The sequence below is a fragment of the Cyphomyrmex costatus genome, unplaced genomic scaffold (genome assembly GCF_001594065.2).
Source record: "Cyphomyrmex costatus isolate MS0001 unplaced genomic scaffold, Ccosl1.0 scaffold583, whole genome shotgun sequence".
Lineage (NCBI taxonomy): Eukaryota > Metazoa > Arthropoda > Insecta > Hymenoptera > Formicidae > Cyphomyrmex > Cyphomyrmex costatus.
In genome coordinates, this window is record NW_017280008.1 from 365,483 (window position 1) to 380,354 (window position 14,872).

The window sequence follows — 14,872 nt, forward strand, 5'->3', positions numbered from 1 at the left end:
GAAAACACGATTATGAAATAAAATTTCTGAAGATTCTTAATCTTAAAATCAAATGAATAGAATGTGGAGAGAAATTTCCAGATAATACATTCTTGACGACGCCACCTTCGATTTTTATCGTTTCCTCTCGGGGTTTCGTACCCTGTTAAATATTAAAAGAACAACAAAACTCAATCCCTTGAATTGAATAACATTTCCGTTTTTAATTTCCATCTATGTTAAAACGTAAATCAATCCATTTCTATGGTTAATTTTAAAGTAAACATTGTTTATATTAATGCACTATTAAATTCATAATGTCAAATTACATTCAATTTGAGATATTTTTAATCGTTTTTATAATAGGTTGCTGTTCCTACTTATTAGGTATAATATCAATCGATTTAAACAATTCAACTCAAGAAAGTGTATTAAATTTGACTTAAATTTAATACAGTCTTTTGAGTTAAATCGTTAACGATCCATTTGAGTCAAATTAACGACATATTGGATAGAAAATAGTTGCAGCGAATTATAGAAATGGTTAAAAATAATTCAAATAGGATATAATTTGACATTATGAATTTAATAATATGGTGTCAAATACTTTAGAGTACAACGATATTACACGTTTGTCAGATTTCTTCTTTGTCCTTTTTTCCCCCCTTTTCAGTTCCAACCTCGTCCTCTTCGGCACCGCTCGATCTTCGTTTCCGAAGATACTTCAGGCTCCGTAATTACCGGATGCCTTTTGCGCCTATTTGGCCGGCGCACTCTGTAATCACGTACGCATTACGCCGGTACGATGATCGCGATCGCGAACGCGCGTATACGGCACCTGTGCGCCTTATCGCCGACAGATGGTCTAACGTTACGATTCCTGATTAATTAAAGCTCCCGAGAAGTCGACGGCGGGCAGCCGTGCCGCCGCGCTCTTTAATGAGCTAAAGTACTGCTCGATATACCGATTCAGTAGCTATAACCACGTGCGATATATTACTCGCGCACCTATGCCCGCTTAATAACTCGTCCCTTCTCTCACCCCACATTCCTCTCTCTTTCTCCCTTTCCTCCTTCCTTTCCTACTTCCTTTCTTTCCTCCTTTCTCTCTCTCTCTCTCTCTCTCTCTCTCTGAGTCTTTCTTGCCTTATCCTTGTTTCACCCCACGTTTTCTTTCTTGCTTTACCCTCAGCACGGCCTCGGCTTCCTCCTCCGCTTCTCCCGACAAGGAAATCGCGAGAGGAGAGGGAACGGCATCCGAAGGATCTCAGCGTCAATTAAGCAAGAGTTGCGAGACAGGCCTAGACGTATACCTACTCGCACAATCTGCATTTATCTCGACGAGAGTTACAAGAGCCGTTTGCTATCTACCGCACCGTGATACGTACGGCAGGGAGTACGAAAAGTCAGCCTGTGTGAGTTAGACCCGCTCATCTCGTGTTTCGCGCCCGCGAACTCGCTCCTCGTTCAACAGGAGTCACGGAAGAGCGAGCGAGCGCGAACGCAAGACTCGTTAATGCTCGCGGAGGAAAATTAGCCTTGCGGCACGAAAGTGCGGCGTTTCGTTAGGAAATTCGTTGCTCCCGTCGTGACCGCGCAATTAACACTTTAAGCAAGTGTGACAGTGCATTAGGATGCCGCAATACGGGGATTTCTGCACTCTACTGTTAGAAGAAACGATGACAAATTTTATTATACCTCACGTGTTGTATTTAACTTCGTCAAAACTTACAATATTTATGGATTAAGATTATGAAAAATTACCTGTCGCGAATAAATGTGGAAATGTTATTAATTCTTAACTATATTATTAAATTTATAATGTCAAATTGTATACCCAGTTTGAGTTATTCTTAATCGCTTTTATAGGTCGCCGGATATTCAATAATTTTTCTCAATGGAGTTCAACAAAATGTATTAAACTTGACTTAAATTTAGTTTATTATTTACTAAATGCACACATTAATGGATGTTGTTTACTTTGAAACTGACCACAAAAATAGATTGATTTACATTTGGACACACATAAAAGTCAATAACAACAAAATGTTATTTAACTCAAGAGATTGGATTACCATCGCTCCTTGAATATATCTAAGAGTGAACTCCAAAAAATCTAAAAAAGTACAATTATGAAAATTACTCCTCGAATTACACTTAAGTTCTGAAGCATCTTATTTGAAATACTGTAAGCGAGAAAGGCTCAAAGTTTTTTACCCATAATTCAGAACCTTCAAAGTACAGCCATGTATAAAAACTTTCGCTTCAGATCCAAATGAGTTGCTATACATATAATCGAGGGTTAAACATTTCCAATAAAATATATAAACCTAAATGCAATCGCTATTACACTCGCCTATCAATCAATAGAGCTTTATTTTCAAAATGAAAAATCGGCAAGCTGAATATTTACCGTGCAGGAATTCATACGTAAATCTTTTCGTCCATATATAATTTGCGCTGTGGATTCTGCGAACCGAAAAAGCTCGCTCCGTTGGTGTAAACCGAGGGATGGTCGTATACCGGTTTCGATGCTTGGTATATCGAGGGGGTGCGCACGCGGGTCAAGGGTCACAGCCGAGTCTAAAGTCGACTTGCCGCGGCTCGGTGCGAGGCAATAGCGTTTCCACCCGTACCCCCTGCGCGCCCATTGTGCGTTCCATCCGATCATTATTACCGCGATCGAACCGCGGATCTAGCCGGGCGGCGGGGACGCGCAGCTCGCTCACTCGCTCACGCTGATATATGGTACATCGGGGGTGAGATAATATCTGCACGCGGGTTGCAGGTTGCGCCGCGACCGGTCGTGGTTACGGCGCGCCGTAGGATTTCCACGGCGGCGGCGGCGCGGCGCGTCGTAACGTTATTACTTTCGAGCAAAATGTGAAAGTTAGAACACACCATTGTGTGTGGATTCAGACAGTAGGGTCCCCATGGGTACACACGTTGTTTCCCACCGCGAACGGCGAATATCGCGATTTTTCGCCGGCACCTTGTCTTCTTCGAAAAGATAGTGTTCCGCCGTCGCTATCGCTCATGAAATCAATATCAGCAATGAATCCAGATACGAAACGCACGCGGGTGCTGTACTACGCGGAACATTACGTAAGTTTTTCGCGTTTTCAAGATTTGAGCAATGCGCTTGGATAAGAAACAGGTAGCTTGACAGTTTTTTTTTTATCTTACAGAAAACATTGTTTTGTAATTTTATTATTTTTCTCTTTCCTAAGCAAAAAGATTTATTAAAGTGACTAAAAACTTCACTAACTCAGCAAATCAAAAGTTGCAATATGTGGACAGCTAGTTTTCTATGTTAAAGCAAAGTTGTACAACTGAATAAAATTAGCGATTTATAATATTCGTATTGGTTGTAATAGCACGGTAAATTCGTTAATACAGATATAAAAATAATTTTCTATGAAAATCAATCCAACATATAGGTCAATTGAATATATAGAATTTTTAACAAAATATGCTAGCTGAAATAGCGCATACTTTTGCTATACTAAAGAAAACTTATTTAGCAGTTTTTATTGTAGCAAAAGATTAATTAACTGAATTAGCATATTGACAAAATTGCTTGTAGACATAATTTCTTTGTTAAACCACTAAATCTTTTTAATTATGGATGTTGAACTCGCGCAGCAAGCAATAGTTTTACTGAATCATCCAATCTAAATTTTCCCGTGAACTTTCACAGAATATATACACTGGAAACAAAGTTTTGATTGTATACTTATATGAAAAGCATAAAAAAGATGAATTCTGGTTATTGTAATTAAAATTCTAGTTGTCTTCACTAGAATGTTTGATAGATTTAACTATATAAGTTTAATTTATACTTTTCTAGTTGAATCTATCAGAATTTCAATTAATGCAACAAGACTTTCTTTCCTGTGTAAATACACGCTTGCTGTTCCATATATGGCAAACCTGGAGATAAATAATAATTACAATGCAGTAAGAATAATCTCCGAGTTGTTACATTCCGTGATGATTTAGGTAGTCTGAAGTCTTGTAGACTATTATTGGCTACCACGTATTATTTTCTAGTCTATACCTGAATGTTCAAAATTGGCATGTGCATTATGGTAGCGCGCCTCGCAACTACGAAGCCAACACGTTGATCCAACATCGTCGATTATCCGGTGGAACGTAGTACGCCGTTCAACGAGATCTCCCGACGGCGCGTTTGAGATATTTAGACCGGCTTTTATTACCGGGGTAAGCTCTCGTTGTTTCGCACACACTACAGTCAGTACCGGTTGTCCCTCCCGAGCCCGAGGGCGCAACGGTTAAATTCCAGCGGGCGTTCTCGCGTGGCGGAATGTCTCCCCGCGAGATCCCCGAGTAAAGGAAGAGCTTGGCTCCTTAACCGATCGAGGAGAAGATGGAGAACACGAGAGGAAAAGAGAGATAGGGAGACTCGCCTGAGTGAGACCTTCCGGGAAATTGGATTGGCATTTTGTTCTTTACGAGCGTCCGCGAAGCCGCCATGGTTCTACAAGGTAGAACGTTCCTGTCGGAAGACCGGGCACGCGGTTATACAGGGTGGACACACTGTTCTACGGATGACGGAACACACGGTTACACCGGTTTAAGTGAGACGGTTCTATCTGACTTTGAAACTTCAATCTCGTTCTGTAGAAACGTTTACTTGTTACTTTAACGAAAAACTATTATAGTTTCAGTCATACTATTGACGTTTATATACGATGTTTTCTTGCCCTAATACATATGTATTATTGTACACGATATAATTATACAGGGACGTCAGAACAAGATGAAAAATAATTTAAATCAAGATTGCACATCGATAGAAACGGGCATGAGTGATTCTATTCTTTTCTAAGTAATTTTAGTCAACTATTGCATCGTTTTCCTAAGACGATTCTGTGCAATCCTGGAGACGTTCTACGGCAAGTCACATGCCACCTACGTTCAGTTGCTACGTTATAACTTTTAGCCAGGGAAAATTATACCCGAGCATTGAACAGATTATTAGCATTAAGTAAACGTTGTCGGAAGATGAAATGCGCGGTTATACAAAGTGAAATACATATATGAAAGACGGGCTATAATACGGAATGAAACGTTGCTATTGAAACAGAAGATACGCGCTCTTTCATTTCGTGAATCCAGAAACGTAATAATGGCTCTCGCGCGCCTTGGTATCCATTTCCAATCTAGCAAGCTCCCGAACTTTATCTCTCGCGTGTGGATTTGAATCTCAGTCTAAACACGCTGATGCAGCGAATGATACTTTCGTTGCGAAATACCGGAGCCAATCTCTAATAACAGGTTGCCAGCGCGGTTCTGCTTCCGATTCTTTCGTTGGTTTGAAGAGAACTCCGGGCATTGCGTGAATCGCGCGAAAAAAAAGAGAGAGGGAGCGGCAGAGACACGCATCATCTCTCGTTTCCAAGCGTCACGAACAAACGCGGAAAAGGAAAAAAAAAAAAAAAAAAGAAGATACGAACTACCCAGCGCGACCCGCTCGAAAGATACGAACTACCCAGCGCGACGCGCTCGATCCGATTGGATCGGAATTGTCGGCTAGGCACGCTTTTTGCATGGCGCGTGCAGCAGGAAGCGCATGATTTGTGCCGACAATCGCGACACGTGGGCGTATGTATATCGCCCGGGAATACGGTCCGGGTTCGCGATTCGAGTTCCTCCAGATAGCCAGGGCTGTGCAGCTGCCTCGCTCGCTTGCCTTGCTATCCTACATCCTAGCTTGCTCGCGCCGAGCTATCGTGAACGAGAAGACGGCAGACGGAGAATCGTTCTTCCTATCCTTCCAAGTTCGATGACTCTCGGCGATGATCATCGCGAGGGGGCAAACGTCCTCCTCTCCCCTGCCTTCCCGCTCCCCGGTTCTCACTGCCTGGGTTCCTTCGCGCTTCGTCGCCCCCTGCGCTCCTTCTCTTCCTCCTCCTCCACCACCACCTCCTTCTGCTTCGTCCTTCTCCTTTTCCTCTCGATGATGCTCCCTTCTCTCCTCCTTCGTCTTCTCCCCGCGGGTACCCTACGCTCGAGTTATCATAACCGCCGCCATCCGTCATGCATCACTTGCCACTTTGTGCCCCGAAGAATCCTCTCGCCGCGGCACGACAATCGCGCGCGAATCCACTGGAGAATCGACGCCGATGACGCCAAACGAATAGCAAGATGTCTTCGGGTGTTGTCAGGATTTTTCCCCGTATACAATTGTGCTTTGCAATAAAAATGGTAACTAAGAAAAAGTTACATACACGTAGTTAGCTGTCACGTGATATATTCATAAAGCCTCCAATTATTATATTTTTAGATTCGATTAGACTTCTATTATAGTTTACGTGTATATTGGAAAAAGTTTCGGTTCGTTAATTGGAATTCCGGTAGATTTTACTAGAAAGGTATAAATCAGACACTATTAACACATTCTACACTATTGAATATTAAAGAAGCACTGGTGACTCAATCCCTTGAATTAAAAACGAACATTTTACTATTTTTATTTTTAATAACTTGCATGTGAGTCATAATGCAAATCCATTTCCGTAATTAGTTTCTAAGCAACATCCATATTAACGTATATATACTTAATAAATAATAAACGAGATTTGTGAGTTAAGTTTAATACGTTTTCTTCAGTTAAATTAATTTATTTTAAATAAGAGTAGAAATAATTAAAAATAAGTTAAATTGTGAATAAAATTTGAAATTATAAATTTAACAGTCGAGATAATCCAAGAATTTGATTCAAATGATTAGAATTTGTTTTATTTGTACTTATCGTTACGGCCAGGATACTTTTTCCAGTGCAACATATTTTTATGTGTTTTATATTCATGTATACAAAATCAATTATGAATTACATAATTAATCATTTAAAAGATCGTGACACTGCAAATATTGTCACAGAATTGTTTCGCATTAGGCGCAATTAATATTCCGTTATGCGTTTATTACCATTTACGGTAAAATTCCGCACGTACGTATTCACATTTAAATAGTTGTAAGCTGCGTGAATTTCCGAGTGCACATTGTCGGAAGTGAAACTGTGAGAATCGCGCAGTGTCTTTTTTATTCTTTGATCCGACTATACGATATTGATCAATCTGGTCCCCGTTGTTTCGCCGCTGCTTGCGGAAGTGAAACGTGTTGAAGTCGGGCCTTCCTATTTCAGAAAATGCACAGAATGCACGTACTGTGCATTCGCACAACAATATCTAAGCCTAAACTATCGAAGAATATCTAAGCCATCATTTGCACTTCGCGGTTTATCGATCAATCCGATTCATCTTAACTATAATACAAGCTTTTCACCGCAGGAAACCTGTATTTCAGATCGTCGCCTTTCGTACGCCGGATATCGATGTCAGTATTATCCGCCTCTTGAGAGCAATCGCGAGCGTAATTTCGCTCATTCACCTCGCGAATTTTTCGCGAATATTAAGTCGGCGTCGTGCGCGAGCGACGATTCGATCCTGATGCTTTATTTTCGATTCGATCTGCTAGAACGAATTGCGGAAAGAAAGAGAAAGAGAGCGAGAGCGCGAGTCAGAAGAAGAGGCGCATGGGAAAACCAGTTTTCCACGCGCCGTGTCGTTTCCACGCAGTTGAATACGAGATGCATTAACAGGGACTGCCTTACTCGTCTTGCGCCATTTACCTTAACGACGTCGACTTTTCTCCGGCGCTTTTCGCATCGCTCTTACTCAACCCGGGCTAGCGGTACTACCGGTCGATCGACACGGACGGGTCGCGTGTGCAGGTTGGGGCACCTGCTCTTGTACCGGTGGTGAATGGAAGAACTTACTTTAGAAAGACGCATCCCAGACCATCCTCTCTCTCTTCCGTATGGTCTCTCCTTCTCTTTCTCTCCTTCATCCCGACACGACTGACACGAGGTTAAGCCACGTCTAACTGTAAGATAATCGGTCTGCTCGTTCGGATCGTTCGGTCAACTCGCGTGTGCGTTTACTCTCCTCTTTTTCCGCCCTCTCCCTCTTACTTCCCGAAGCTACGTACATTCTTCGTTCATCAATGGTCTCGCGAATCGCCGTCCTTTATCAGATAGGAGATGTTATTAAGCAACAGCATTTTTTTTTTATTATAATATAAACGGAGGAATTATATGAACTAGTACATGAAATTAATGACATTTTATACGATATTCTCTCTCTCTCTCTCTCTCTCTCTCTCTCTCTCTCTCTCTCTCTCTCTCTACTCTCTCTCTCTCTCTCTCTCTCTCTCTCGCGCTCTTTCTTCATCTTATCTCGCTAGAGAGAAGAAAATGCAACTCTTCTCTATACTATGTATTTATAGGGGTTTTTTTTAGTGAGGAGAGATTATCACGGATGAAGTTGGCTCGTAAAATGTACTTTTTACGGAAAAAATATTAATTAGATGTATACTAGGCGTTAAAATATGGCGAGTTATGCAAAAGTGTAGTATTGAAGAGTATTTAAGGGGCGGATTCTGCAACATATAATATTTGTAAATTGATCACTCTCATTAACGTTTAATTAAAATCCTTAATCGTCTTATGCAAAGCGACAACGAATTGGTATGCGAAAGCGTACTTTTGACGCAAATGGTTTAAGGGAAATTGGAACTGGTTTGTAAATTAATCCTCTTAATTGGTCAATCGTTTTACACAGTATTTAAACCTGGCTCATAACTGTATCAACATTTGCATTCATTTATGTTTTGTCTTATTTCTTTTTATCCCCCTGCACATTATAATTTATTTGTTTGTTTTCGTTAGAATCATTATCTCATTATGTAATATTTTATGTATATTTCAATTAGTATGTAATTAATTATTACTTTTCTACGTTTTTATTCTTATTATTTCAATTTAATTAATATATTGCTAATCCTTACATTGCGTAAGAAATATAGTGATAGAATTCATTGTGCTTTTATACTTATAAACTTCCTGCGAACTGTTTGATCTGTCTAGCTGATTAGCTTATCTTTCTGAAAGTCATATTATGCTTTAGAAACAGCATAATTCTTATTGCTCTCATAAAAATTTACGGATTTATGGCACTCATTCAGCTTTACGGATCCAATTAGATCCCACAGTATCTCTCAATAGGATTTCAGGCAAACATGTTAGATAATTGGTCCCGCTTTCTGATCCTTCCAGATGCAAGATGAATGGCGAATCGTGCACACCATAGAGACGCCAGGTCGGCATAGAAATGGGCAACAACGGCAGCAGCTCTCATCAATATTGCGCGTCCAACGGGCCAACGCAGGAGATTGCTGGACGCGGGTGGACACAGTCTTTCCCCCGGGAGCTGGGGAGGCATCATCCTCAGCAGCCGACAGGACACAAGGTCCTGCCGGAGCCGCCCAATCAGCGGCTACGCGCCACCAATAATGGAAGCATCATTCACAACGGGGGAACCATAAGTGGCCGCAGGCCGCCGGCCCTCACGCTTCCGCACGACCTTAATAAGGTAAGGATTCGCGGCGGCTTTTCGAGTCGCGCTGATGACGTGGCGTACCATGCTCCCCGTGTGCCGCAAAATGCGAGCCGCCACACGATCCGTTGTAGTTGCATGCACCATCAGCGGGTGCGCAGAAATTTGTATTACCAGACACCACAGATTCTCATGCGATTGTGATATTTCATTTTTGTTGCTAACAATAGCAGTTTGAGAAATGTTTGATATGTATAACTATTTTGCTGTAACTAACGTTAGAAAACTTTTTACTTTTTCATGTAAAAATAATTGTGTTCTAATTAAAATTTGGAATAACCAAATTTTTTAACTAAATGAAAAGATAAGAAAACGCTCTAGTCACATGTATCAACAAAATAAATGGTTCTATGCACCAAAACATTTATCTCAGTGTGGCGGATAAAGACAGAGATAGTAATACTAAATTAGATGATATGTTGTTCATGAAATTCAATCATGCCGATTTTTGCTCAATATGACGTTATGTCTGATTTATGATAATCATTTCGTTTGGGATAAACCAAAGCACCAAGGATAAATAAAATTTTCCTCGCGTTTAACACGAGACATATTATCACTTTTGTTTTCAATTCACTTCGAGAACGGAGTGCCTGCTTCATCGGAACGCCTCCACAAAAAGATATGCACGTGATACAAACCGCTTCGATTCGAAGAGTGTGATATTCCGGAGCAATAAATGCCCCTCCACAGTGATCGGACAACTAGAAGTGTTCATAAGAAAATGAGAAATAAAAAATATTTTTATTCTTATAACTATCACCAAAATTTTTCATCTTTTCAGCTCGTAGTTTTTTATATGTAAAAATTACCAAACTCAAAAAATATAGTAATCTTTCGAAAGTGGAGATTTTAAGCTTTAAAACTTTTTTGAAATTTAAATTTTGTTTACTTTTAACGAAGTTATATATATATATATATATATATAATAATTTTGAGCTAGAAAATTGAAACGATTTTTCCGAACAACCTAATATTTTCTCTGCTCTTTTATTTCGGTTTGCCGAATAGTTTAATTTCCTGATTTCGTGTCTGACCAATCCTTTTTCTGTCTCCGCAGACGCGTATTTCCATTATCTATGTAGAATTCTCATGTCGGATAATGCGCATCCATGAATTCGTCTTTTGGCTGGGCGCCATGTGTCGTAACCCGGTTAAGATTATTCTATAGAGTGCCTTTTTACCGCGAATTCGCTAAATGTATCACACGGCCTTCATCGAAGGCTTTGTGCCGACGATCGCACAGAGACGACGGTTTCTCATCCGCCTCGCTTTGTCACGGTGCTTCTATTCTCTATAGCGCTCTTATTACACGCATCAGAAGGAAGTCGCGTACGTAAATCAACAGTATACTAAGAATAAACGTAATACTTTACCGTTCTACCTTTATGTAATACTTATAAGAGATAAAAATATTCTCTTAACCCATTATACATATAATTACTAATTAGAACTTTTATTATGAGACAGACGTAAATATTATATTTTGTTCATTCCCAGTTCGCGCATTCAAAGCGGTTGAGATCTAGATTGTCGTAAATTCGTATAGTTAAACAATGCAAAGTAGATCAGAGATTCAAGTCAGGATTTAAGGATGTCCTGGTTCACATCAGTTAGAAATACCAATAAATTTGCAAATAAATATTACAAAGCGCGATTTTACATAAAGATCAAAACGTTAACAAAAATATTAAATAATCTTTAAACCATATAAGAAATGTATTGAAATTTGCACAGATATTCTAACATAATAATAGAACAATCTGTGATATTTGTGGTAATGCTTTGAATTGTGACACATATATCCTTAAAGCTCTGCCCCCTCGTTTTCCAGCAGGGAATATTTCGTAGCCGCAGCACTTCGGCATCGAACATCGGCGCGTCACGCAGCCGCAAGATCGAGCATCATTGCTGCTATTACGGGAATGGGTCGAGATGTTGCATGGAGAACGAGATGCAGGAGCTCAAAAGATTCGGCAGCGAGCCCGATCTGCGGTACTCGCCGATGGCGCGAGAGGCGGTGCGTTGCAACGGGAAGCAACAGCAGCAACATCAGCACGCGATGGAGCACCGGCATTGCGGAAGCGGGCATTATCCCGAGCGAGAGTGTAGAGAACGAGAGAGCCGGTACAGGGGCAAGAAGAAATACAAGGCACCGGCGCCGCCGACGAACGGCGTCGTTGACGGATCATCTCCGGATTCTTACAGGTACGAATACGGAGTATTGCGTTTTTGTCTCGAGTTATCATTATTTAATTTACAAGCCTGTAATCCCAAAGGTTCCATTTGAATTAATAATACCTCTGTAGACATTCTTTCTCTTAAGAGATTGATAATTTATTACCGGAAATATATATAATATCGATAAAAATTTTGCTAATTGCGATTTCTCTTTATCGACTACACGAAAAGAACAATTTTGCTAAAGTATCTAAAAATTTAGGTAGATATAAATTTGAAGATATATATAATTTGGGATCAGCAAAATAATTATGTATAAGAAACTGAAGCATGATGAGAGTAATGCAAAAAATTTTGACATTTTAAAAATCACTTTGGGAGTTCTACATAATTATTTTGATAATTCAGTAAAATAAAGTTAATAGCTTGAGCTTACGGTAATGTCCCGCAGCAAATAATAAAATAAAATAAAACAATATAAGGCATTGAATATATAATGTTTATTTAAAAACGTGAAAATTTACATTTAATAATTAAATTCAAATGTTTTGAGTTCGAGCTGCACAAAGCCTTCATCAATAATATTTTGTATTAATTTATCAATAATATTGCTAAAAATTACATAAAGATTACATAATGATTGACAATATAAATATACTACACTAAGAAAAACATAATAAATTAATGTAACACATCTAGAAAAATGTAATAAAGCAACGGGCATGTCTTTCTCTTCAGGATTAGTAAAAAAAACAGTCTAAAATAATCTATGATTTTAATATGTTTTAAATGTGTTTTTTTACGATACTATTTAAAGTATATTTGAAGCATCAATAACACGTTTAAAAAAAACATTTTATTTTTAAAAAAGAAAAACATCTTTGTCAACCCTGTTAATAGTAAATAAGATGATTTTCAGATGTATGTATATTAAACTATTTATATACTTCAGCAAAGTCGTTCTTTCTATGTATTTAAATTATATTAATAGAAAATTAATTTTTTTTATATTGATGCTAGTCTAAAACTTTTATTTTTCGATATAGGAATGTTATCTCTAGATATAATGAATCCGGCCAGATGCGACCGAATGGTTGTCGCGGTGAAGAAGAGATTCAACCGCCACCGAGGCGGTCGCGCCTCTTCAAGACGCGAGCGGAGACGAAGAGAGCGCAGGTCAACTGGCTCTCTTCTTCCTCGTCGTCGCAGACTCATGTTGTCACAGAACGCTGTGAGAACGGTGGCAGCGGGTTAGACAACGAGCGACGGTGGCGAGGTGAAGACGGACGCGCTGCCAATAAAGAGAATAGGCTCGTCTGGCGGGATCAGAGTAATCATCTTCATCAGGATCGCTGGTGCCGGGACGAACATAGACGTTCACGCATCTTTAACGGCAAGAATACGCTGCAGAGGAGCATGAGCAGTCCGGAGTTCCAAGCGGAGTTGATGCAGGTGGCCAGGAAGGTGCGCAACAAGCTCAACTGCGGCGGCAGGTCCTCCGTGGAGTCGATGAACTTGGAGCGTAATAGCGACATTGATCGTTGCACGAAAGAGTCCAAGATTGAGGAAGTGAAAAGGCCGGAAAAACGATCAGCGAGGAACGAGGAGAATTGTCCTGAGGAACGTGTGATCGAAGACAGAATCGTCGAGGAGAGGCGACTGACCGATCGTTGTAATCGATCCGAAAATAAGCATAATGAGCGTATATATGATGAGCGTAAAGAAAATGCCCGCGAACCCGGGAGGACTAAGGACTACTTGGAGGAGAGGCAAGCGGAGGCTGTATCAGGCGGAAAGAGACGACTCGTCGAAAAATCAACGATGTTCAATGAACTCTCTGCAATGCACCCGAAAGAACCTCTTCGGAAAAATATAAAAGATCGCCTGGATGCAATGGGGCATTCCTCCGGAGAAAGGTTTTCGTCGGAGAAGCACCGAAGAGAACTTCTTGAGGATTATCAACGAGCCAAGAGTGTCGTCAAGAGCAGGAAGTATGAAAATACAACGGACTCGGGTAGAACTAGATCGGAGAGTCCGGTGAGACCTTACATCAGGGTCACAGATCCTCGCGGGCAGGGCTCCGGGAGGGAAAGCACGCCTGAGCGAACGAGCGAGGCTAAAGAGAGAGAGAAAGAGAGAGATCCCGATCGTAGATGGCGGAAGAGCGACGTTAGGAATACTGATGGCGCGCCGGATGAAAAGAGATGGTCCTGCGAACCTGTTCCCGCCACGGCGGAGAAGAAAGATGCAAAATCCAAAGAGAAGCTCGCGAGAAAACCAGAAGCTAAGGAAGTCGTCCGCGAGAAAAATTGGCACGTGTAAGTTTGCTCTTGCATCCCGGATCAATTTATCTCTCACTCGCGAGTCGCAGATGTGTACGCGTGCATTAAGCGATTCCGGTAGTTATTTTCCTTATCAGTCTCGTGCGTGCGCGCGGATGCGTGTATGCACGCAATTAGTTTTCCACTGACGACGAATGAGCGATAACTAATTTAACGCATTCATTCGTAATCATCACGTAAATATGATATGTTCTTGGTACTGTTTCTCTAGATTACCATTGCCGGAGAAATCTGCTCCGAAGACCTTCTACTTCGGCATGGACGAAGCATTATCGAATGAGTCCCGGAATTGCGTGGACCAACACATGGAGCAAATCCAATCCAGGTTGCAGACCAGAGAGATCAATGGATCAATCGAATGTCATGACTACACGGATGATGTGAGTAACATGTTTCTCTTATTTTACTATAAATGTTCTATACCTAAATAAAATTACAAGATCGTCGTTTAGTGTCTTTCTTTATTAAAAAAAAAAAAAAAAAAAAAAAAAAATTTTTTTTTAATATACCGAATAAATGCAATTTTTAGGGGAAAAGCGGAATCGAGGACATTTCATTAAAATTGCGACCTACGTTACCCAAAAAACAGCTGGAAATTCCGCGATTTTCACCATCAGCAGCGTGGAGATTATTGTCGGCTTTAGAAGCACCTGGCCCAACCATGAGCACAGCGAGCGAGGAAATTCCGGTAAGTGCGCAAGGAATTAGAATATCTTGACAGTTAGTAGTAAATAGTTCGCAAAAACTGTGAATAGAATTGAAGAATTGTAAAATATGCAGAGAGAAAGAGAGAGAGAGAGAGAGAGAGAGAGAGAGAGAGAGAGAGAGAGAGAGAGAGAGAGAGAGAGAACGCTTCTGGTTAAACTATTGAACTGTTTGATGTTCAAC

At 40.5% G+C, this 14,872-nt stretch overlaps 1 protein-coding gene across 1 annotated transcript in view; it reads left to right on the forward strand.

Annotated features, from left to right (window-relative positions):
- The window catches only part of LOC108779338 (uncharacterized), a 99,805-nt gene that overhangs the window by 71,951 nt on the left and 12,982 nt on the right, over positions 1–14,872 (forward strand). The window contains 5 exon segments of the mRNA XM_018546733.1: positions 9,122–9,437; positions 11,296–11,669; positions 12,704–13,960; positions 14,196–14,364; positions 14,514–14,672. Of these exon segments, the coding sequence (XP_018402235.1) occupies positions 9,177–9,437; positions 11,296–11,669; positions 12,704–13,960; positions 14,196–14,364; positions 14,514–14,672 (2,220 nt within the window). The 5' untranslated portion in view covers positions 9,122–9,176.